The sequence below is a fragment of the Colius striatus genome, chromosome 17 (genome assembly GCF_028858725.1).
Source record: "Colius striatus isolate bColStr4 chromosome 17, bColStr4.1.hap1, whole genome shotgun sequence".
Lineage (NCBI taxonomy): Eukaryota > Metazoa > Chordata > Aves > Coliiformes > Coliidae > Colius > Colius striatus.
The window spans coordinates 3,239,193-3,264,179 of record NC_084775.1 but is presented as its reverse complement, the minus strand read 5'-3'; the positions used below and the strand labels follow the sequence as shown (position 1 = coordinate 3,264,179).

The 24,987-nt window shown below is 57.2% G+C and overlaps 2 protein-coding genes across 3 annotated transcripts; one reads left to right on the top strand and one right to left on the bottom strand.

The window, feature by feature from the left end:
• Positions 1 to 1,048: 1,048 nt before the first annotated feature.
• On the bottom strand, positions 1,049 to 22,272 carry ZMAT5 (zinc finger matrin-type 5). 2 transcript variants are annotated; one of them, XM_062009855.1, is made up of 6 exons: positions 22,215 to 22,272; positions 15,419 to 15,651; positions 13,370 to 13,432; positions 13,126 to 13,206; positions 5,600 to 5,711; positions 1,049 to 1,285 (listed from the first exon to the last, which is right to left on the bottom strand). In XM_062009855.1, exons 2-6 carry the CDS (start codon positions 15,543 to 15,545, stop codon positions 1,156 to 1,158), a joined length of 513 nt encoding a protein of 170 aa, XP_061865839.1. In that variant the 5' UTR covers positions 15,546 to 15,651; positions 22,215 to 22,272; the 3' UTR covers positions 1,049 to 1,155. The 2 variants fall into 2 exon arrangements, with proteins under 2 accessions (XP_061865839.1, XP_061865840.1); XM_062009856.1 differs by having other exon boundaries at positions 15,419 to 15,654; positions 22,215 to 22,263.
• On the top strand, positions 22,273 to 24,500 carry LOC133627030 (cytochrome b-c1 complex subunit 9). Its single transcript, XM_062009857.1, has 2 exons — positions 22,273 to 22,448; positions 24,221 to 24,500. Exons 1-2 carry the CDS (start codon positions 22,308 to 22,310, stop codon positions 24,266 to 24,268), a joined length of 189 nt encoding a protein of 62 aa, XP_061865841.1. The 5' UTR covers positions 22,273 to 22,307; the 3' UTR covers positions 24,269 to 24,500.
• The last annotated feature ends 487 nt before the right edge of the window (positions 24,501 to 24,987 follow it).

Below are 24,987 nucleotides of genomic sequence, written 5' to 3'. Positions count from 1 at the left end.
GGCTCTCCAAAGCCCGGCAGGCACAGGGAGGATGAAAACACCCTTGTTTGACTCAGCTCAAGCAGGCTCCGGGGGTCCGGCTGTTGCCGGGGAGCGGCCGGTGCCGAGGCTCCCGCCGCCGCTCCGCCCGCACTCCGGGGCCAGCAGCTCCAGCAGCCCAGCGCCGGCATCCTCCGGGCCAGCTTTGGCCCAGGGCAGCTGGCTCCTGCTTGAGCTCTTCATGAATTTGGAGCTCCGGTCTCCGTGCGTGGCCAAACCTGAAATGCGCTGGCAGCGGCGCGGGCTGAGGCTGCGGAGCGCCGTGTCCCCGGGACCCCCCCGCCTCCCCCTGGAAGCCAACCCGAGCCCCTCCTCCAGCCCTCCCTCGCTCCTTCACCTGCCGAGATGACTCTGTAAAGCCGAAAGCAGCGAAGCTGTGCCCTAAGCCACCTTTTCCCCCAGCGCAGCCCTTGCAGAGCCGCTGGATGCATTCAGGCTGACCCCGGTCCCTGTGCCCGGCCCCCGGCTCCCAGCTCAGCCCCCCGGCCCCTTCCAGCCCGGCCAGCCCACAGGAGCGACCCACAGAGCTCTTTGGCCCTCCAGCACACACTCTTTACTTAGTTTTCCGTAGAAGGAAAAAAACCATGTGATATTTTTTCCCCTCCTTGCTTTTTGCCTTGGGCAGAGAGGGAGCAGGAGCAGAGGCTTCACAGGAGCTCCCCAAGCTCTTCATTAGGAGCTCTGGCACTTGAAACTGATGCAGTTTTCCACACTGAATTTAACAGGAGCAAACATAAGGCACAAGCAGTGGAGGAAAACTTCAACATCCACTTAAAAAGCCTGGTTACAGTTTCCTTCCTCAGCATGGATCAGCACAGGGCAGGCAGCAGCAGTCCAAGGGGACAGATCCTGCCCTCAGAGATGGGGCAGAGGCCAGGAGCCAGCCCCTGGCACTGGGGTGGGAGCTCTGCTGAGCATAGATCCCTGGCACTGGCACAGAGACAAGTGCCCGAGTGGCCAGAGCCACGGGAGGCTGCCCAGAGAGGAATGACACAACACACAGCTGGGATGGGGAAGGGGAGGCTTTTATTGCATATGAAGAGTTCTGTCCCTTTCTCAGGGCAGGTGAGGAAGGAAAATCCACCTGCAGCATCACCTCTGCGGGGTCCCTGGGCCTCAGCCCCACTGCAGGTGTGGGGGGAGCAGCCAGCCCCCGGGCGGGGGGGGCTGCAGCGAAGGGGGCAGATCCTGCACCGGCGGCCAGCCCGGCGGGTACTGGAAGGGCACTGGCTTCTCTGGGAGCACACTGCAAAGGGGATGGAAGAGGCAGAGGTGAGATGAGGAACCTCTTGCTTTGCTTAGGGGCTGAGCACTGCCCCCTCTCCTAGGTCCCAAAAGAAATGAGGTCAGTACAGGAGGGTTTTGGGTGTCAACACACAGGTACAATCACATCCCCAGCCCCCAAAGCCATCAGATCAGGTGTAACCACCCCCACACCACTCAAGACCACTTGGCTCAGGTGGGCAAGAAAGCCAGTGACATCTTGGCCTGTACCAGCAGTGGGGTGGCAGCAGGAGCAGGGCAGGGATTGTCCCCTGTGCTGGGCCCTGGGGAGGCTGCAGCTCCAGGGCTGTGTCAGTGCTGGGCCCCTCACTCACTGCCACAGGGACACTGAGGGGCTGCAGCTCCAGGGCTGTGTCAGTGCTGGGCCCCTCACTCAGTGCCACAGGGACACTGAGGGGCTGCAGCTCCAGGGCTGTGTCAGTGCTGGGCCCCTCACTCAGTGCCACAGGGACACTGAGGGGCTGCAGCTCCAGGGCTGTGTCAGTGCTGGGCCCCTCACTCAGTGCCACAGGGACACTGAGGGGCTGCAGCTCCAGGGCTGTGTCAGTGCTGGGCCCCTCACTCACTGCCACAGGGACACTGAGGGGCTGCAGCTCCAGGGCTGTGCTCAGTGCTGGGCCCCTCACTCACTGCCACAGGGACACTGAGGGGCTGCAGCTCCAGGGCTGTGTCAGTGCTGGGCCCCTCACTCACTGCCACAGGGACACTGAGGGGCTGCAGCTCCAGGGCTGTGTCAGTGCTGGGCCCCTCACTCACTGCCACAGGGACACTGAGGGGCTGCAGCTCCAGGGCTGTGCTCAGTGCTGGGCCCCTCACTCACTGCCACAGGGACACTGAGGGGCTGCAGCGTGGCCAGAGCCGGGCACAGAGCTGGGGAAGGGGCTGGAGCACAAGGGGCTGGGGAGGGGCTGAGGGAATGGGGGTGTTGAGCCTGGAGAAGAGGAGGCTGAGGGCAGACAGGAGCACTCTCTGACACTCCCTGACAGGAGGCTGCAGGGAGCTGGGGGTCAGGCTCTTCACTAATTGATGACAGGACACAAGGAAAGGGGCTGGAGTTGCCCCAGGGGAGGTTGAGGTTGGAGCTGAGGCAGAACTGTTTCCCTGAGAGGGGTGTCAGCCCCTGTGCCAGGCTGCCCAGGGAGCTGGGGGAGTGCCCAGCCCTGGAGGGATCCCAAAGCCGTGGGACTGAGGTGCTGAGGGCTGTGGGTCAGTGCTGGGCTGGGCAGGGGGAGGGAAGGGCTGGGACTTGATCTTAAAAGTCTTTTCCAACTGCAGGAAGGTGGGAGCACAAAGGTAAAGGGGGGTCTGGGGATCTGCTGGTGGGAGAATGCAGGCACAGCAACTCCAAAGGGTCAGTTGCTGCAGGAGAGGCCTTGTGCTGGGAGCAGGACTGGCCTCATCCCCTCCCACCCCCAGCTGCTCTCCCCTCTTCACACAGCTGGGTTTGGAGAAGAACAAACAGAAGGAGCAGATGCTCCTCCAGGCTGAGGCCCCAGCCAGCTTCCCTGAGGAGAAGCACCCCTTGGAAACAGAGGAAGTGCCAGGACAGGGTGTTTTCACACAAGCACCCTTCAGCAGAGGGAACAGGCTTCCTCCTCAACTCACAGCCTGGGAAACACTTTGTTTCTGACCCTCTCCCTCAAGTCTACTTGTTAAGGCCTTTGCAAACAGCATCTGAGTGAAGAAGTGCAAAAGCAAGAAGCCTCATTCACTTGTCACCAGCTGCAGAAAGGGCTTGGCCAGGGCAGGGTGAAGCTCCTGGGAAATGTTCCTTCCCCATCAATTCCTGAGTGCAGGAGACTCATTTGTTCTTTAGCACAAACCCTGACAGCAGCCTTCCAGCTTCTCAGGCCCTCTCCCTCTGATCCTGATGAATCTTTTTAATTGTTATGCCAGCAGAAATCTAATCAAACTCCTTTACATAAGGCTCCTGAGAAGCAGCACCCTCCTCTCCCTGCAGGGCCAGGAGCCAGCTCCTGGAAGGGAGGACAACTCACACCCAGCAAAGTCATTTGGTCTCATGCTCATCCCTTTGATGGGGATTCTTCAGAGCTAAGGATGAGACAAGAGTGGGACAGATGCCAACCCCTCCTGGGGCAGGAGCATTGTCTGTTGCACCAGGGCAGAGGAGCCCCTGCAGTAGCAGCCTGGCAGGGGTGGGACAGGGAGTGCTGCAGGGTGGAACAGCACAGTTACCACCTAATGAGCTCTCCTGTGAGCAGCAGCACTGATCAATAGGGAGGATGCTGTCTGGGTACTCGATTCCCTGGGGTGTCAGGACACAGAAGTGCTCTCAGAGCCTCTCCTGCCCTGCCAGGGCATTGCAGGGGCCGTCCCAGGCGGCTTCGCTGCTGGCAAGGGGCAAGAACATTTTCTTTCCAAAGCCATTCATGGGATGCCTCTACCCACTTCCATGTTCATAAAGCCTGTAGTATCTCTGTATCCCTGAGGCCTCAGCTCCCTTTCCGATGGAGATCAGCACAGGGGCTCCACAGCAGTTCTGGCAGCCCACACTCACATGCACTGACGTGCTCCAGCTCCTTTGGAAGTCAGGCTAAAAAACAGTCACCCCCCAGCACAGCTCCACTGCCCAGAGGGCTACAGGAACTCTCTCCAGCTCTACCACAAAGCAGGGGCACAGCAGGACTTTCAAACCACACATGAGGTGGAAGCTCGTGCCCTTGAGCCCAGCCAGGCTGGGAGAGTGGCTGCACACACGGGGGTGGGAGGCTGTGGGGCAGCTCTGCATGCACAGGGACAGCTGAGGTGACAGCAATGGCACTCCACACTGCCTGTGGCAAAGTGCCAGCCTTCAGCCAAGGCAGCCTCTGTCCATGTGGCCACTGGCAGTCCAGCATGGGCTCTCCTCACACTGCAGTGCACTCAGAGGCTGTGCCAGGCAGAGACAGAACTGAGGCTCACCACGGCAGCAGCCTCCCATCACGCTTCTTCCAGCCCAGCTTGGACACGTTCCTACTCACTGCTGCCACAGAAGACAGAGGTGGAGCTGGGTCTCCAGCACCTCCTTTTGGAGATGATTGCCCTCAAGAGCACTTTACTCCTTTGTGCAGCCCAAGGGCTTCACACCACCAGCCAGGCAGGTTAACATCCAAACACACTGATTCCCCAAAGAACCCTGCCAGAGGCTCTGCCACGTTTCAGGGGCCTCGAGGACTGCAGCAAGGAGAGGATGCTCCTTGGCTTTCAGTGCTCTCAGGAGGAAGATGGACTTTGCAGAGTAGAGGGAACTGCTTAAACCAGATCCTCCCCTCTTGCACTGCAAAATGTCTCTGGCAGTCAAGAAGAGATGACACAGGACAGGAACAGGCACTGGCAAGGCCAGATGGATAAAGGGGAGGTTTGAACAGTTGGTGTTTAGTTGCTGTAGGAGATGGTTTCTGGACATGCAGGGACAGAGAGGTTGGGTAGGAAGCACTAACCCTACAAACCCCAGGTCTGGTGCCTCTTTGGAGGCTGCAGGGACCAAGTAGTTATGAAGGTCTGGGAATTCCTCTGGGTACAACAGTGGTGATCTTCTGCAAGAGATGGTCTTCCCCAAGATAAGGGATTCACAGGCAGGACAAGCAGAACAGGGCAAAGGACAGGAAGGTTCTGGCTCTGAGTGAGCAGCAGTGCAAGGCTGAGGGCAGCTGAGCTGAGGGATGAACAGGGAGCAACAAGCCCAGACAAGCACCAGAAGGAAGATCCTGCCCAGACCAAACACAGTGAGGGCAGGAGCAAACAGAAGAGGAACAACAGAGGGATTTGGCACGTGTCCAGTGAAGCCTGCGGCACAGTCAGGTGAGCAGGGAAACAGCAGGCACCTGGCTCCAGTGAGTGCCACGAGGAGGAGCTAATGCCACCCTCTTGCTGGCAGGGATGGGGAGAGACAGGGCAGACAGAGGCTGGGGGAGCTGTCAACAGATGAGACCAGGCTCCTGCCACTGAACCCCAGGCACTGGTAACTCAGGACTGTTCTTTCAGGCACATCTGTGCACCCAGGACGACCCCTCTCTGCTTGGCCTCCCTGGGGCAGCCAGGCCTGGCATCTCCCTGGGCACATGGGGAGACATGTGCCCAGACCTGTGAGGGGAGTGTGGCCCATGGGTGTGTGCAGCCTGTGCTGAGAGCAGGCACACAGCCTCAGCAGGAGGAGGGTTAATGACAGCTCAGGGGGTCCTGCCAGCCTGGGACCCCAATCACCTGCACCTCCTCCTCTGCCACTGCCACCCCTGCTGTGGGGTCCCCTCATGGGTGCTCCCCAGCCTGCCTGTACCTGTTGCTCTGAGCTGTGCTCAGCCTCTTTGCTCTCTTCTCCAGCCAGTCCTCGATGGTGCCAGGTGGGATGTCTGCTCCTTCCTGCCGCAGCTCCTTCGACCTCTGCTCCCCTGTTGAGAAAGAGAAAGCTATCAGATGCTTCCACTGCAGTCCTTTCACTCCATTAAACCTGCTCTTCATTACCCTGCATGGTTTCTTACAGTGGAGAGTTTGCAATGTGCCTGTGGCAGCCCCTCCTCCTCCTCCTCCACTGTCACACTCAGTGACAGCTCCAGCCAGACAGAGCCAGGCACACGAACGGTCACAGCCAGCACCGTGCCAGTCTGGGCACTTCTAACTGAGGGCTGTCTGACATCTCCCTCCTGGAGCAGATCATCCTCATCCTCACCTGAAGCAGCTCCTGCTGGCCCTGCTCCCTCAGCCAATTCCACAGCTGTGTCCCTCTGCCTGGCAGGGGGGGTTTGTCCCCTGTGCCCAGCGAGGTGGGAGCCACAGGGACGTCTGTGAGGATCGATGCAGACCTGGCAGCCAGCGAGAGGCTGAAGGGTTCAGGGTGTGTGTACAGGCAGGAGATGGGATCTCAGAGCTGCTGTCAGGTCTGTTTAAGGCACATGCTGTGTGATGGGTCCCCAGCTCCTGCAGAGACAGGGTGGGAGGCTGCTGCCTGGCCCTGCTCAGCCTAAGTGCAAAATCAGAGTGGACCAAGGCAGAGGGAGAGAGGGGAACAAGTTCCTGTTCTCATGCAAGGCAGGAAGGAGCAAGGCAGTGCCAGTGGGAAAGCTCTGCTGGCTACCAAGAGACCAAGGTCCTTTCAAGCTTTCAGCTCCTCTGTCACCCTGCAGGGGTTGCATGGGGCAGATGCAGCCAGCCCATCCTGCAGCACTGGCCTCTCTGGGCAGAAGGACACAGAGCCAGCACAGCAGCCCAGCACTCACCAGTCCCTCCCACTGGGCAGAAATCCACAGCTGCCCAGTTGGCAAAGCTCCCCAGCTGCCCCTCAGCACCAGAGACAAAGCAGGGAACTGAGGAGTCCTGGAGACCAACCACAGCCCTGCCCCTGACAGCTCCAAGGAGACTCTCAGGGCTAGTAGATCTCCAGCCTAGCAGAAAGCTTCCACCTAACAGAGAAGGGGATGTGCAACTTTGAAAAACAAACACTGATCTTAGTGAGAAAGCAGCTGAGGCAGCTGTGTGTCCTTCCCCTCTGCCCTGCTCATCACACCCACCGGGGACAAGCGCTGGGGAGAACCCCACTCCCAGTCAGGGATCCCCCCAGGAGCCTCTTCCACACCTTCCCACCCCTTGTCACGCCTTGAAGGGAAATATTAGACACTTCCAGACAGGGTGTGAAATTAATACTGCTTGGGCAGAGTGAAGGATCACTTCATCCCAGTGGCAGCAACCAATTATTCATCTGCCTGTTGAATATTAATAAGGATGCCAGAAATGTGCTACACAATGAGCAGCTGGAGATGGATAATTTGTCATCCAGTCTTTTCATCTGCTGCTGCTGGTGCTGGGAGGGGTGCTGACATACCCACTGCCACCACCACAACAGGCTGCTGTGGACCTGCTGTCCAGGTGCTGCTCTGTAACCTGGTGATAAGGCCATGGCTGGAGACAGGATTGTTCCCAAGGACTAAAGGCCCAGCTGAGCTATCTGGGGGTTGAGACAGCAGAATGGGCAGGTGAAGGCACTGGGAAAGCAGGGAGCTCAGTCTGGTGAGCTGAGCACTGTTCAGACTCTGGATATGATGAAAGGCTGAGGGAGCTGGGGCTCTGCAGCTTGGAGGAGCCTGAGGGGTGGCCTCATTCATGTTACAAACCCATCAAGGGTGGGTGTGAGGAGGCTGGAGCCAGGCTGTGCTCAGGGATGGCCAATGACAGGACAAGGGGCAACGGGCACAAGCTGGAACAGAAGAGGGTCCAAAGAATCACAAGGCAAAACTTCTTCCCTGTTGAGGTGAGGGAGCCCTGGCAGGGGCTGCCCAGATGGGCTGTGGAGTCTCCTTCTCTGGAGACATTCCAACCCAGCTGGATGAGTTCCTGTGTGCCCTGCTCTAGGTGGTGCTGCTCTGGCAGGGGGGTTGCACTGGATGAGCTTTGCAGGTCCCTTCCAGCCCTGGAGATTCTATAATTCAGCTCCCAGGTTAAGACTTCCCTGGCAGCCTTGGCCATGGCCACCTTATGTCCCTTTGTTCCAGGCTTCTCCATCTATTGAGTGCCTGGGCACGTCCCACCTCAGCGAGGGCACAAGCAGAGGTTGTGAGGGGCTTCTATGGAAGCAAGAAAGAAAATCACTGAGAAACCTCTCCCACCTCTTCCTACCAACATTTCATCTCCCTCCAAACCCTAAGACAGAACAGACCAAAACCTGCCAAAGTCTCTCTTTTTAGAGCAGGGAGCCCCAAGGCCACACTGGTATCTGGCTGGAGCCCAGGGATTTGAGCAGCCACTACTCACTGTCTCATCCAGCAAAGCTCACTGGCTGCAGTGGGACAACTCCAGACTCATACTGGCCTAAATGAGGCCCCAGGTGGCCAGACTGGAAAGACATCCAGCTGGCTCCTTGCTCACACAGCCCCAGGAGTGACTGCTCCAAAGCACTCCAAGCCCCCAGGTTGAGGATTCAGGCAGCAGGTACAGGCTCTGGTCTGGCTCCATGCACCTTGCTGCATGCCTGTCAAAAAGGCCAACCTGTCCTCTTGCCTTCCTCTGAAGCACACACATTCCATCCAGGGGCCACCAGAAGCACCAGGGACAGCCAGGGGTGCACCCAGGCTGCAGCAGCAAAGCAGCTGGGAAGGAGCTTCCTCCCCTCCTGCTCACTGGGGGGGTGGCTTCAAAGTCTGATTGAAGACAATTAAAGGAGCATCTGTAGTCATGATCTGCCTCTCTAATGATGCCAGAGTGGGAGTCCAGGTTTATCTTCTCTCCCCATGCAATGTTTAACATCAATTTTCCTCCTGAATGAGGCACCAGTGTATGTGAGATGCAACCATCAGCACAGAGCAGGTCACCCAGCAAAGACACTGACATGCAATCCCTGGCTCCACTCCTGGGCTGGACACGTGGCAGCCCAAACTCCTCCAGAGCACACAGGGACTGGCAGACTGTGTGTCCTGGTTTTGGCTGGGCCACAGTGACTTTTCTTCCCAGTAGCTGCTCCAGGGCTGCATTTTGGGTTGATGCTGAAGAGAATGTTGGTAACAGAGGGCTGTTTTGGTTCTTGCTGAGCAGTGCTGCACAGCATCCAGGCCCTTTCTGCTGCTCCCCCTGCCCTGCCAGTGAGTGCACTGGGGGTGCACAGGGAGCTGGGAGGGAGCATGGCCAGGACAGCTGAGCCCAAGCAGCCCCAGGGCTATTCCATCCCATAGGGTGTGATGCCCAGGGTAGAAGCTGGGGGGGTGTGTGGCAGGGGCTGATCACTGCTGGGGCAGCAGTCAGTGGGGGTGAGCAGCTGCACTGGGCATCACTCATGTTTTCCCTGGGTTACAGATCTCTCAGTTACCATTCCATTCCAGTTTGGTTTAGTTTAGTTCTTACCCCTGTTTCTATCTTAACCCATGAGTTTGGATTTGCTTTCCCAATTCCCCACCTACAGGAGGTGAGGGGAGGGAGGGAATGAATGAATGAGTGTCTGTGTGGGGCTTTGCTGCCAGCTGAGCTGGAACCACACCACCAGGGCTGGGAGATGAGCTTGCTGAGGCCCTGCACACAAACAGCTGAAGAAGTGACCATCCCACAGCCAAGATGTGACAGCGACGGGCGAGAGTGCTGCTCCTCCTGCTCATGGCCGAGTTACAGACCCTGGCAGGGTCACTCAGATTCCTCCAGTCCCAGGTATATTTAGAAACCCCAGACCTATTACAAACTGTGCCCTCCCCCTTGCCCCTGCAGCTCCAGGTATCTGGAGCTGCCCATGGGGCTGGGGCTGTGTCCATACCAGCAGCACAAGCACTGCAGGTTAGTGGGGGGCAATAACTTTCCACGAGAAGATGGCAATTTGACAGTGACTTTTCCTGACATGACTGTACTTCAAATGATAGCCTGGAAGTGTCTCACTGATGAATGATGCAGCAGATGCAGCAGACTAATGCTTTGATGCAGCAACAGCTGGGAATAAGCCTCCCTCCCTGCTGAAGGTGGGAACTGTTGCTTCTTGATGAGTATATTGGACGGGGTGAGATGCTGAAGCCAAACCAGGACATGCTTGAAGCTGTTACAGAACAGCAAAGCATGCAGAAATTGTCCTCCTTAGCACACACAACTCATCACAAACAACAGGGTGGATTCCCTGCATTAATGTTAAGAGTAATGTGATGTTTCCTTTGGCTGGGATTAGGAAGGGGAGCTCAGTGACTGGGAGCTGCCAACACCAAACACTGAACAGGGAGTCAGGGCCAGGGCTGGTATTTACATGACAAAGAAAGCACCAGCACAGCTCAGCAGTGTTAAAAAAGGGTCAGAAAAGACTTTGCTGTGGTTTCAGATACAAACCCACTCCTGAACTCTGCTTGGTGGGCTACACCACTGCACCACAGGGTCTCTTTGCACCTTTTTCTGAAGCATCTGTCCCTGGACCAGGGGAAACAGGGGTTCAAGGCAGCCTGACAGCTCCTCTGTTCCTGTGCACACACAGTAGAGCTGAGGAAAGTGGAGTTAAACAACATCCCAACACAGCAAGAGACCATCCTCTTTTACCTGACCAGAGACAGAGCATGGTCAGCTCCAGTAGAAACACCCAAGGCTCTGCACAAGCCAGGGAGAGAGCTCTGGAGCTTGCAGCCTCCCAGCTCATCTCCAGCCCCAACCACCCCAGGCTGGAGGCCTGTCAATGTCTCCCTGAAGGGTTTAGACAAGAAGTCTCTGAGGGGACTGACAACTGGGTGAGAGGCAGCCTGACCCAAATCACTGCTCCAACCTGCATCATCTCTCCAGCTGTGCCCTGTGATGCCTCTCAGCACACCAGGACTCGGTGCTGAAGCACACAAGGACATGACTGACAGAGATGTGACGAGGATCAGGTCTCCTGCCTGACTAACACAAGTTCCAGTCCAACCTGCCATCAAACAAGATGGCCTTGAACTCTGCCCTGAGCCTCCCCATGCTACACTCTTCATGCTTCAACTCTCTGCAACTCCCTGGCACGAGCCTGCAGGGAGCTGGGGGTTGGGACTTGGTAACAAGTGACAGGACAAGAGGAAAGGGGCTGGAGTTGCCCCAGGGGAGGTTGAGGCTGGAGCTGAGGCAGAACTGTTTCCCTGAGAGGGGTGTGAGCCCCTGTGCCAGGCTGCCCAGGGAGCTGGGGCAGTGCCCAGCCCTGGAGGGATCCCAAAGCCCTGGGGCTGAGGTGCTGAGGGCTGTGGGTCAGTGCTGGGCTGGGCAGGGGGAGGACTGGGACTGCAGGAGCTGAAAGGGCTTTGCCAACCAAAACAACTCTATGATTCTATGCTTCAGTGGCCTCAGGGGTGATGAAACACTGATCCTTCCATTCATTCTTCCACATTATGGGCTGCACCTCTTCTCCACCAAGTCCTGCTGAGCTCTTCTCTCCACTGAACCCCTCCAAGCTCTCTGCAGGCTCAACTGATGGCATACAGAGGTCTGTGTGATGCTCAGCCTCCTCCCCTGGCTCACAGGGGATTCCCATGGCAGAGGTGAGCAGGATTTCACTCCCCAGCCAGGCACTGGTGCTGAGGCCCTGCAGGCAGTGCCCAGGCACCCTGCTGTCCCCTGCCTGCTGCTCACTGAGCTCTAATCATTTAATTCAATGTCTGACTGGGTAATACAAATGCAAGGTTTCCAAGTCACCTCCCAGGAATCAGCTCTCTCACTAGCCAATTCTGCACTTACACCTGACCCACTTGACAGGAGTCAATATTCAATAACAAGTGTAATTGGCAAAGCAACCTGCCCAAGCACAGAGGGACTTGCCAGCCTTCCCCTGCAGCTCTGCTCCAAAGAGCTTTCACTTCCCCTGCAATAAACAGCCTTCAGTGACTAGAAACACTGGTTCTGCAACAGGCTGACACCTCATGCCATCTCTCAGGAGCTCAGTGCTTAAAGCCCAGAGCAGAGAAGGGCTGAGGAGAGGCTCTGGGTGGGCTGCAGGGAAGAGGAGCTGCTGCTTGGAGGTGGGTCATTGACTGTCAGTGTTGCTCAGCAATTGATTCACAGAGTTGCCTCAGGGACTGACTCAGCAGCTGTGAGGACTGGAATAGCTCTGTACTGCCTGGCTCCTCCCTGCTCCCCCAGAGCCCTGCCTCCCCAAATCTGATCCCTCAGGAGGCCCAGAGGGAGCCTCTACCCCAAGTCCCATCCATATGCATGCATGTACACAGACACTTGCAACACTTAAGCCTGTTTTTGCCAGACTATTGGCAAAACAACAGTTGGCTTCAGCTGGCAGTGTGGGCACAAGATCTGCTCAGAAGTTGTGCTGGATTAGGAAGTGCATTGCCAGCAGGTTGAGGAAGTGATCCCTCCTCTCTGCTCTGTGCTGCTGAGGCCATGTCTGGGTGCTGCAGCCAGTGCTGGGCTCCCCAGGACCAGAGAGACAGGGACATACTGGAGAGGGTCCAGCAAAGGCAAGAGATGATGGGCACAAACCAAACATACACCAATTGCCACTGTATTGTAACTGCAAAGGTGGTCAGAGCCTGGAACAGAGGCTGTAGGGCAACCACAGAGATTGTAGTCTCCATCCTTGGAGGTATTCAGACCCCAGCTGGAGGTGGTCCTGAGCAGCCTGGTCCAGCTTACCCTGCTCTGAGCAAGGTAGGCTTGGGATCAGTCTCCAGCAGACACCTCAACCATCCCCTGAGTTCTCACCAACACCTCTCACATTTCCTCTAACCAACAAAGTACTGAATCCTACAGAGAAAACAGAGCTGTCACCCCTTTCAGGGCAAGGAGATGATACTCCCAGAATGAAAACAACTCAACAGTGCTCTGGAGACTCACAGCAGGACAGCAGCTCCCATCTGTCCTCAGCCCAACCTTCACTTCTACCCAAAGCCACGTGAGCAGAGGCCATTTCAGCATTCCAGACCCCACACCCTCTCCTTGGGCCAAACCAACTGACAGCAGGCTGGAACTTCCCAAGAGAGGAAGCAGGAGGTCCCTGGTAATAGCAGAGAGGTGGGGGGAAATCAAAGCCATAAATGTAAGGGGAAGTGATGTACCAGTGCCCTCTGCTGCTGACTGCTTTTATTCCCTGACTGAACAAAACCCTGAGGGCCCAGAAAGCCCACTCTCTGCTTCAGACACTTGCTGCTAAGTAGTAACAGCGTTGCTCAACTCCAGGTTTGTGTCTGTGCCAGCAGATCAAGAGCAGAAAGCATATGCAGCACTTGCAGGCAGGCTCCAGGCTCACGTGGCAGCGAGAGGGAGGTGGGAGGGATCGATGCTTGTCTGGCTGCCAACAGGCTCTCCCTTCACAAGCCCCTTTGCAGCCCACACTGCCTGAAACAACTCCCCCTCCTCAGACACCTCTGGACAGCTTCTTGTTTGAGGACTCACCTTGAACCTGGGCACTCAGTTTCTCCAGGTCCTGCTCTGTCATGTGGGAAAATCTGCAGTTGGAGCCAAAGTCACACTGTCCTGGGACAAAAGGCAGAGAAGAGAGCTCCATCAGAGCCACACAGACGTGTGCAGACCCCAGATCCATTCCACCTGCAGGCTGGGCACACAGCCTCAAGCCCTTCACCCAAGATAGACACATAGCAGGGCTCTCCAGAGTCATTTCTGCCTCAGAAGAACTCACCTGTTTGCAGGAACTTCCGACAAGGCTTCTTGGTTTGCTCCTCTTGCAGGATTGCAGCAGCATCTAAGGGACACAAAGGACAAAGGAGGGTAAAGATCTCTTGTACAGCAATACCCACAGTGCCATGGCCCCAAACACAGATTCACAGGATCTCAAGGGCTGGAAGGGACCTGGAAAGCTCATCCAGTGCAATCCCCCTGCCAGAGCACCACCACCTAGAGCAGGGCACACAGGGACTCATCCAGCTGGGTTGGAATGTCTCCAGAGAAGGAGCCTCCACAGCCCATCTGGGCAGCCCCTGCCAGGGCTCCCTCACCTCAACAGGGAAGAAGTTTTCCCTTGTGTTTCTTTGGACCCTCTTCTGTTCCAGCTTGTGCCCATTGCCCCTTGTCCTATCCCTGGCCATCACTGAGCACAGCCTGGCTCCAGCCTCCTCACACCCACCCTTGATGGATTTCTAACCATGAATGAGGTCACCCCTCAGGCTCCTCCAAGCTGCAGAGCCCCAGCTCCCTCAGCCTTTCATCACAAGGGAGATGCTCCACTCCATCATCTTTGTTGCCTAGGGGAAAGCCATTTTACATGACATCCAGGAACTTAAACCACAGGCAAGCTAACAGTTAACAGCCCCTCTCTGCATTCCTGGCTTTTGCAAACATTGCCTTCTTTGCTGGCTGCTTCATGCTTTCTCCCTGTGCAAAACAAAAGCAGCATGACCAAAAAAAAAGAGCAAGGACTCTGCAGCACTCCTGTGCAGCACAGAAAGACCAAGCAGACTCACAGAGCTCACAGAAAAGCTCTGCCTCACAGAACCCTGTGGACACCACTGAAATGGTCCTTCACCTCCCACAGATGTCCTGGGGAAAATGAGCCCCAGAGATACAGCAGTGCTCACAGACTGTGGAAGAACTCACACTGGCTGATGCCAGGCCACAATCTGGAGAGAAGAGGAGATGAAAGTCCTTAATCAGGGATGGAATGAGGAATTTTATCAATCAGAGGGAAATGAAGGGTTGCAGCCTGCTGAGAAGGCAAGTACTGACCTATCACTGACCCAGCTAGGGCTGGGGCTGTTGGTCATCCACACTTGGCCATTACAGAGCATGTTTCCAATGTGAAGCACACAGCAGAGTCACCCAGAGCTCTGCAGGTTATTCCTCACCCAGCTAGCCAGGAGACAGACACAACCTCCCACCCCTGGTCTGAGGAACCAGAAGGAAGCACAAGAACACACAGGTAATGGTTTCAGTCAGTTTAACCCAAACTAAGTCCTTGCCACAGCCCAAATAAACAGTCCTGCTCTGTGTCAGGCTGTGGACACACATTCCCACCATATTCCTCAGGCTGCCTCTAAATGCCTGTAACTGCATGGCCACTGAGGTGAGAGTGCTGAGCTGTGTAAAAGAGCCCTGTTGAACAGGCAGAGGGCACAAGGCTCTCCTCCAGCCCCAGAATTCCAATTCCTCCTCTGCCAAAAGCTCCCTGCACTCAAATCTCCTCTGCTCACCCCCCTGGTTAGGAAGTTTGAGCACATCAGTGCTTTGAGCTGCTTCCTCAGCCCTTTCACCCTTCTGGGATCTCCAGAAGCAGCCCCAGCCCCAGCTTCTCCCACAGCCACCCTCAGAGCTGGCCCCTTCACCCAGTGGTGCCAGCACACACATGCAGCCTGCCTGCCAGCCTGCCCTCTGCACGTGCACAGCAGAGCCCTCGCTGCTCACAGGGCACAGCAAGCACCCAACACCTTCAGAAACTGTTCTCTCAGGTCTCCTGTCTCAGAGCTGCTCAAGATGCCAACAGAGTTTTATTTGCAGCTCCTCAGATCTTCTACCTCACCTCAGGTCTCAGCTGACATCTCCAGTTTCCCCTTCCCACCTCCAGACACACGAGGGTTTTGCTTCCAAGATCACTTGACAGTAACAGCATCAAGTCCACAATTCACTGGCTCAGACAACCTCAACATAAATGATCAGGGCTAAAACCTACTGCCAGGCTGCCACTCCTCACCTCCCCAGCCTCACAAAGGGCTGCCAGGCAGCTGGCAGTACCCACCTCGGAAGGAGTCGTACCAGGCTCTCTTAGCCCTGAGGTGCTGCACTCCATTGAGGTGCTTCTTCCTGTTATGAAGGTTGTCCTGAAAGGATCGGTCACAGTAGTCACAGAAGTACCTTTTCCCCATGTTTCTTCTGGCAGAGCAGCATCAGCACAGCCTGGGAACCATCAGACAGATCCTTGGTGGCCAGCCATGCCTGCCCCAGGGATGGAGGAGCCAAGATTTACAGCACCTGCTTCCAAAGGAGAAGAACTCAAATCATTTAGGGTTGGCAGACCGAGAAAGAGGTGAGACCCAAGAGTATATATTCTTGTCCATCAAAGGGTGGTGAGGCAGCATCTGCTGCATGTACATGGGAGAACAGGCTTGGATCTGCAGCTCCTACCCCTGTTACCCAAAGTGACATCTCTGCTGAAAGAATTCTCCTTCCCTGGGTGTGCTGGAGTTGAGGTGGCACAAAGCAGAGACCCCAGAGAGCCAACAGCTCCCAACAGTCCTCTCCTGCACCAGAAACCAACGTGCAAACATGAGGAGCCAGAGGTCCATGCCCCAGCCTCCACCTGCAGCCCCAGGAGTTGAACCCCAGAACACAGACAACCTCCCCCAGCTGCCCTGCAAGAGGAAGGGAATTCCCTCGTGTCCACCTCTACCAGGTAGGAACCTCTACCTGTCCTGAGCTGGGGGTCACCCTCTTCTCTCCAGTAATGAATGACAGAACAAGAGGAAAGAGCCTCAGGTTGCCCCAGGGGAGGCTGAGGTTGGAGCTGAGGCAGAACTGTTTCCCTGAGAGGGATGTCAGCCCTGTGCCAGGCTGCCCAGGGAGCTGGGGCAGTGCCCAGCCCTGGAGGGACCCCAAAGCCCTGGGGCTGAGGTGCTGAGGGGTCAGTGCTGTGCTGGGCAGGGGGAGGGGAGGGCTGGGACTGCAGGAGCTGCAAGGGCTTTGCCAAACCAATTGAAACTCAGCAGCTCTTCAAAGACAAAAGAAAGCCTCTGCTTTCACCTGTATTGCAAGTGGGAAGCTGCAGGACAAACACCAAAGGATACAACATGTTGTTCAGTTCACCCAACCACCCATTGACTCCTGTACATCAAGTGCTGCTCTCCTCATCCTCCCTGGTCCTTGGCAGCAAGACACATCTGCCCCACCAAGTAAGATCACAATAGCTGGGATAACAACAGCCCACACAGCCAGGAGGAAGCCAACCCTAGCCCCAGCCACTGCATCACAGCAGCCTGGAGATGCCAGTCCTTCTCTTCCTTCAGGGCAGAGGGGCTTATCAGATGTGTATTTGTAGGCTGGGGGCTCTGCTGTGCAGTATCAAGGAGTACCAGGGCAGAACTGGGGTGCTGTCATCTGTGCTGGGCCTGGAGCAGCCCAGCTGCTGGCAGGGCAGATGGGGGTCCCTGTCCCATTGGCTGTCCTTGCTGGAGGTGCAACAGACCCTCTGAAGGAGCTGTAAGCTCTCTCCCCACTGATATAAAGGTATCTGATAAATGCTGGAGATGGATGGACTGGGAGACAAACTCCAAAAGCAACTGTCTAGTTCATGGACACCTTGACAGCCACATGCACTTAAAAATGGCACACAGAGCAGCACAAGATAGAAAGAGTTTTATAAGCAAAGCAGGGAAAGAATTAATCAGCCTCCCTAAAGGCTCCTCAGAAGCAGCAGGAAGAGCAGCAGCAACAGGCAGTCCCTGGGGGCTGAGCATGCTGAGCTCAGGCAGCTCTGCTGAGCCCTCCTGCCAGCCTGCCACTCTGGGAGCAACTGTGCCAAACTCCCTTCCTTCCCCTCTCCAGAGAGCCACTGCTCCAAAATCAAGTCCTTGGGAATCTCTCAGGCCTCACACCATGAGTTTAATCAGTTTCCTCCACCTGCATCTACCTGGGTTCCACAGAAAGACCTTCTGACTTGTTGAATCAGCTTGCAAACCTTCACACCCAAGGTAAAATGCTCGGAGACTCCATCAGAACTTGGAATCTCTTTGGTTTAGGGTCCTTTCCTTGCTCTGCAGGTGAAATACCTCAGCTCTTTAGGGCTTGAGGTCTGAAGTTGTCCCTCTCTAGCCCGAGAAACCAAAAGCTGCTGAATGAGCATTAAGCCAGAATGTCCCACTCCCCTTTACTAGCTCACCCCAGAGTTTTTCAGCCAGCTTTGCTACACCACGGTGGGGCTGCTGGAATCCAGAGGGAACGTTCCTGCCCTCAGTGTCTGGCCCACTGGCAGGCTCTGCTGTGGCTTTTCATTGAATCACCTCAGCTGAAAAAGCCCTTGAAGCTGCTGCAGTCCCAGCCCTCCCCTCCCCCTGCCCAGCCCAGCACTGACCCACAGCCTCAGCACCTCAGCCCCATGGCTTTGGGATCCCTCCAGGGCTGGGCACTGCCCCAGCTCCCTGGGCAGCCTGGCACAGGGGCTGACACCCCTCTCAGGGAAACAGTTCTGCCTCAGCTCCAGCCTCAACCTCCCCTGGGGCAACTCCAGCCCCTTTCCTCTTGTTCCTGGGGAGCAGAGCCTGACCCCCAGCTCCCTGCAGCCTCCTGTCAGGGAGTGTCAGAGAGTGCTGCTGTCTCCCCTCAGCCTCCTCTTCTCCAGGCTCAACACCCCCATCCCTCAGCCCCTCCCCAGCCCCTTGTGCTCCAGCCCCTTCCCCAGCTCTGTGCCCGGCTCTGGCCACGCTGCAGCCCCTCAGTGTCCCTGTGGCAGTGAGTGAGGGGCCCAGCACTGACACAGCCCTGGAGCTGCAGCCCCTCAGTGTCCCTGTGGCAGTGAGTGAGGGGCCCAGCACTGACACAGCCCTGGAGCTGCAGCCCCTCAGTGTCCCTGTGGCACTGAGTGAGGGGCCCAGCACTGACACAGCCCTGGAGCTGCAGCCCCTCAGTGTCCCTGTGGCACTGAGTGAGGGGCCCAGCACTGAGCACAGCCCTGGAGCTGCAGCCCCTCAGTGTCCCTGTGGCACTGAGTGAGGGGCCCAGCACTGAGCACAGCCCTGGAGCTGCAGCCCCTCAGTGTCCCTGTGGCACTGAGTGAGGGGCCCAGCACTGAGCACGGTATTTGAGGTGTGGCCTCAGCACAATTTTTTCACTTCACCATCCCACAGCCTCCCAAAGCTTCTGGTAACACAGGAGCTACCTGCTTCAGCTGCTGCCTCCTGCACTCCAGCTCTGCAGCAGTAAGGAAAACAAATGAGGTTCTGCAGGGGTCCCACACAAGTCTCCCCTCTCTCCATGGGAATTCTGCCTGCAGAAGCCCAGCAGCAGCCAGCCTTTGAAATCCTATTTCAAACTTTTCCTTTCCTCACCCTGCTAGCAATGATTGCAGGAGCTCCTTCCCTCTCCTTCCCCAACAAGGAGGGCAGAAAGCTCCTCCAGCTTTCAGGCAAGCCAGCTCTCACCTCCCAGAGGTGCCAGCTCCCAAATTCCCCTCACAATTCCCACTGCAGAGTAAACAACCAACCCAAACAACCAACAGAAAGCAATTAGAGAAGCACCAGATTCTCCCAGAGATTGCCCCCTCCAAAGATTACACTGAACACTTATTTCCAGCTCTTTAAGAACTCAGATGGGTGGATTATCTTGGCAGGATCCTGACAAGTCTCTGCAGTATCAGCAGCCCACAGCAGCAGTGCCCAACTGCTAGGGAGGCATAAAAGCTGCTCTCTGAGCAAGGCTGGGTAACCTATTTCCATCCTCCCAAATGGCTCAGTTGGTAAACAAAGAGTGTTACTCAGTTGAAAACAGAGATGTTTCCTAATTAAATCCATCCCAGTCATTAGGAAGTTGAGGATATGTAGCTGCTTTATGAAGAGCTGCTTCAGCTATTTCCCCTTCATGTTTCCAGACCCTAATTTACAATTGAATTCAGGCCAGAGGACCCCTGGACCCACAGGCAGCCAGAAATGATTTCAGACAGGCTTTGCAGCAGCTTAAAAGCCTTTGTGCATAAATCCACAGACAAGAAAAAAACAGGGCTTAAAAGTATTAAGAAAAAACCCCTCCTCCTCTGCTGTGTCTCAGCAATGTTTTAGAAGCAGTGGCACGTTGTAAGCCATCTCTCAGGTGCTTCACTCCTGGTCCAGCTCCAGGCATGATCTCATGTGCACCAACCTACATTTTCCCTTCTCCAACTGCTGCCACAACACCCTGCATCACACTCTACCTGCTACAGGTTTTATTTAGGACTCCCCAGGGGGTTCCTTCACTGGTTTCCTCGAGCTGTTGGACAGAAGAAGGTGACCCAGGAACAGGCAGCATGCAGCAGACTTGTGTTTTGCTCTGGGTGTAGCTGCTTTTCTCCACACTGAACCCTGAGAATCACTGCTGGGCCTTGACCTCGAGTCCCCACTTTCCTGCAGCTCAGGCCTGGGGCCATTTCAGCCACTCTGGATATCCAGACAGATGTGAAGTGAATTAAATCCAAGTGTGAAGCTTGTGATACTCAGCTGCCAATTTCAGCATGTTCATACCTCTCAGGGAACCAGCAGAGCACGGGGAGCCTGCCAGCACCTTCCCAGTGACAAGGGCACGGGTTCTGCCTCCCATTACCAGAGCTGGTGTCAGGGTTAACACCAACCTGACCCTTACACAAACCCATCCCAGTGGCAACACTTTCTAGGCTACTGGGGAGATTTGCCTTAGAGATAATCACTAGCAATTAACTTTGAAAAAGAATAAATGAGCTTTTCAATGGGCTGGCCCAAGGGACACAGGAATGTGTCAGGCACCTTCCAGGCTTCCAGCAGGAGCAGAGGCTTTGCCTGACCCCCCACATCCCCCCATCTCCACAGCAGCTGCATGCAGGGAATCAAATACACATGAATGACCATGAGAGACTGAGACAAATGAAGTCATAGAGCACCTATCACTTGAGGATCTGTTTTGAAATGGAATGTAGATGCTCATGTAAGGAGCCTCCTGCTGAGGGACAACTTCAGTTTTAAGATTCCCCTGCTCTCCTTGTCTGTCCTTCCTTTCCAACCCCAAATCTACTTCTTTCCCATCGCTGCTGGAGCCTGCCTGGGGCCCACGGCCCTGCTGAGCTCAAGCAGAAAGACAAAAAGGAGAAGGTGTGAGCAGGGGTGGGAACATCTCCACACCAGTTACACCACGTGGGGCCATGGTACATTTTCCCAAGGCCCCTGGAGCAGCTGCCTGAGCATTCTCTGGCTTTTAGGAGCCGCAGCATTCATCTCCCACCCGGACAACGCCGATGACCCTTACTGCTTTCTGCAGCCAGCCCAAGCAATGAGGAAACCCCTGAGCTACCCCACTCTGAGCAGAAAGAGCCATTAACTCCAAACCTTCTTTCTTCCCTGCTTCCCCCTGCCCTGGCAGCGCTGTCTCCGGCCCCACAGCCTCATCCCACAGCCCCATCCCACCCCACGGCCCCATCCCACAGCCCCATCCCACGGCCTCATCCCATGGCCTCATCCCATCCCACGGCCTCATCCCATGGCCTCATCCCATCCCACGGCCCCATCCCACGGCACCATCCCATGGCCCCACCCCACGGCCTCATCCCACGGCCTCATCCCACGGCCTCATCCCAAGGCCCTATCCCAAGGCCCCATCCCATGGCCTCATCCCATCCCACGTCCCCATCCCACGTCCCCATCCCACGGCCTCATCCCACGGCCTCATCCCAAGGCCCCATCCCATGGCCCCATCCCACGGCCCCATCCCACAGGCTCATCCCACAGGCTCATCCCACGTCCCCATCCCACGGCCCCATCCCATGGCCTCATCCCAAGGCCCCATCCCACGGCCCCATCCCACGGCCTCATCCCATGGCCCCCATCCCAAGGCCCCATCCCACGGCCTCATCCCATGGCCCCCATCCCAAGGCCCCATCCCATCTCACGGCCCCATCCCACGGCCCCATCCCATGGCCCCATCCCACGGCCCCATCCCACGGCCCCATCCCACAGGCTCATCCCACAGGCTCATCCCACGTCCCCATCCCACGGCCCCATCCCATGGCCTCATCCCAAGGCCCCATCCCACGGCCCCATCCCACGGCCTCATCCCATGGCCCCCATCCCAAGGCCCCATCCCACGGCCTCATCCCATGGCCCCCATCCCAAGGCCCCATCCCATCTCACGGCCCCATCCCACGGCCCCATCCCATGGCCTCATCCCATGGCCTCATCCCAAGGCCCCATCCCACGGCACCGTCCCAAGGCCCTATCCCAAGGCCCCATCCCACGGCCTCATCCCATCCCACGGCCCCATCCCACGGCCCCATCCCACGGCCTCATCCCACGGCCTCATCCCATCCCACGGCCCCATCCCACGGCCTCATCCCAAGGCCCCATCCCACAGCCTCATCCCACGGCCCCATCCCACGGCCGGGCACTGGCCTGTGCTAACTCTTGCTGATTTCACCTCAAAAAGAAAGAGTAGAAAACAAAGGCTCGAGCTGCTCAGCCGACTGAAGGGAAGGGGTCAGGAGGGGAAGGGGGTGCCAGGAAGGAGAAGGGGAGGCAGAACCGTTTCCCTGAGGGGGGTGTCAGCCCCTGTGCCAGGCTGCCCAGGGAGCTGGGGCAGTGCCCAGCCCTCCCCAAAGCCGCGGGGCTGAGGCGCTGAGGGCCGCGGGTCAGGGCTGGGCTGGGCAGGGGGAGGGGAGGACACGGACGTGATGATTTTAACGGTCTTTTCCAACCTCACCGCGTCTAAGAGGGGAAGGGGAGGGCCGGGAGGGGCTGTCGCCTCGACCCACAGCCCGGGCAAAGCCCTCAACCCGCGTCCTCCGGAGCCGGGACCCCAGAGCCGCAGCCCCCCCAGCCCCGAGCACTCACCTCCCGCCGCGCCGGCGCCGGGGCCGGGCCCAGCGCCCCCAGCCGCCCGCAGGCCCCGCGCCGGGCAGCGCATGCGCCGGCCGCTCCCGCACCATGGCGCTGCTGCGGCAGGCGTACAGCCTGCTCTTCCGCCGCACCTCCACCTTCGCCCTCACCATCGTCCTGGGCGCCGTCTTCTTCGAGCGCGCCTTCGACCAGGGCGCCGACGCCATCTTCGAGCGCCTCAACGAGGGGGTAAGGAGAGGCGGGAGCGCGCCGCGGGGCCTCGCCCGGGCACGGGCCTGAAGGTCAGCGCGGCCCCGGCTGGGCCTGGCCGCGGGGCCCGCGCCTCGGGCTGTGCCTGCCTTCCCCCGAGCCGTCCCCGAGCCGTCCCCGGGCTGCCCCCGGGCTTCCCTGAGGCGGCCGCGGGCGCCAAGGGCACGGGCAGCGCGGCGGCGGGGCCGCGGCCCGGCTCTGCCCTCGCCCCGCGGGCCCTCGGGAGCCGGCGCGTTCTTGGGCTTCTGTGGCCGCGGCAAAGGGATCGGAGATGGTGGGATGCGGGAAGGTTGTAACTGGGCGCAGGCCTGCGGGCCCCTGGGCTGAGCAGAGGGAGGGGTGGTGGAGGCGCGGAGCAGGGCTGCAGCTCGCGGGGGCAGCGGGAGCTCAGGTGGGCCGAGGCACTCTCGCCTGTCGGAGGAGGGTTGTGTCGGGGTAATAACTGCCCGGGCACCGAGTCACGCTGCGGGACGTGCAGCAGCGGCCTGGGCAGGATGAGGTGATGGGGTGTGTGTCCCGACAACAATCCCAGCGTGGCGGGGTTGGAAGGGACCTTTAGAGGTCGTCCAGTCCAACCCCCCTGCAGGAGCAGCTCCCACCTAGATCAGGTCACACAGGAACCGTTATTTCCATCTTGCACCAAGTTTGTGACCTGATCTAGGTGGGACCTGCTTTAGCAAGGGATTGGACTGGATGATCTCTAAGGATCCCTTCTAACCCCCACCATTCTGTGACTCTGTATGGAAACCTTGGCGTGTGGCACACTCCCAGCTGCAGCACAACCCTCCTGTGCCCTGTCCCGCAGCACTGATGTGCCTCTGAGCACCCAGGGCACTGTTACCCAGCATAGCCAGGTCATCTTAATGGTTCTGATGCTGAAGAGAGCTGTCCTGCACCTTCCCTGGCAGCGTGACATCTGCTCTTTGGCCTCTGAACCAGGTTATGAAAGCAGCAGCAAAATGATCCCAGGTGCAGCAGCAGCAGCCCCACAGCCCTGGAGGAACTCACCAGGGGCTGGGTGAACTGAGGAAATGGAGCAGAGAGCGAGATCAGGCTTTCCATCTCCTCCTTCATAGTGGTTATTTGTTAAACTGACAGGAATCACATCTCATCTGCAGCTTTGCACTCCTTTTGTTTCTTAATGGCAGCATTAACTTTCTGTGTGCTAACTCCTCAAGCATGGTTGGAAAATGACATAGTCAAGGAGTTCAGCTTTGTCTACAGCCACCAGCAAAGCATGGCATGAGCCTTGTCCCCGTGCAGTGCTTCCCTCACTTCCCCTGGTGCCAGAGGACTTTGGTACCTGGAACAGGATTCCCCTGGGCATCTGGGAGCAGAGCTGCCCTCTCCAGTCTGAGTGGGAAGCTGAGGCAGCGTGGCTGCAAGGTTCTAACAACTTGCAGAGTACAACAGGGTGAGCAGGATGTGGGCAGCCTCCTCCCTGCCCAGTTTAAAAGCAACAGGTCTCCCTGCTGCTGCCTGCTGTGCCAGGCTGAGCTGGGGGCTCCCAGCTGCTCCTCCCCACACCGGTGTGTGGCCTGTTGCTGCGTGCCCCTGTGGTGCAGGATGATGGTGCCCACACTGTCCTCTACCCTGCTGGTTTGTGTTTTCATACCAACTCTTCTTTCCCTTCATGCTGTTGCCTCTTACAGACATTGGTTTCATGCTAACTTGCATTTTAAAGTGAAACTTTCTCCCAGGCCCTCTGAACAGCTGGCTAAGATTACTGTTGTGGGTTTGTTTTCACACAGAAACTGTGGAAGCACATCAAGCACAAGTATGAGAGCAGTGAAGACTGAAATGCTCAGCAGCAGGATCCAGCCTGGGGTGGCAAAAGACACTGCAGAGATGGATTCATCCTCCTGAAACCGGTTGTATCAAGCTGGAAATGGATTCCTGATTGAACAACCCCGAGCCAGATTATATCAGCCACCTACTGATATGATGTAAGCCAAGATGGACTCAGGGAGTTCTGCTGCTGTACTCAAACTTACTGTGTTCAAATAAAAACCTCTTGGTCCATGTCTTCTGCCTTTGTGTTTACCTGACTCATCTTTTGGTCTGCTTGTGGCTTCTCCTTTGCTGGGAGAGGGAGAATGCTTAAGTAGGGCCCTACACCTTTGTTCCAAGGCACTGTAAGAAACCACCATGCCCTAAAAATGGTTTGAAAGTGTTTGTACAGCTGTGGTCTACTGCCCCTGGCTTCTGCCTGGGGCAAGGAGCTGTCTGCTTGCTTCCAGGCTTGGTCATAGAGAAGTGACTTAGAATCAGTTCTGTGCTCTTTTGCTGCAGGACAGGGCTGGCTCCTCCCCAGCTGCAAACCAGAGCCCTGCTCTAGCTCCTTCTGTGCCTTCTGGCTCTTCAGAGGGTTTGAGGGGCACAACTGTTGTGCCAGGTTTCTGTGAGGGGGCTGCCAGCCTGCCTCCACCACCTCTGATCCCAGGGGAGCTGCTGAGGAGGGACTGGGAGCTGGGGGCTCTGCAGGGAGCCTTCCCCTGGGCTGCAAGGGGAAGGAATG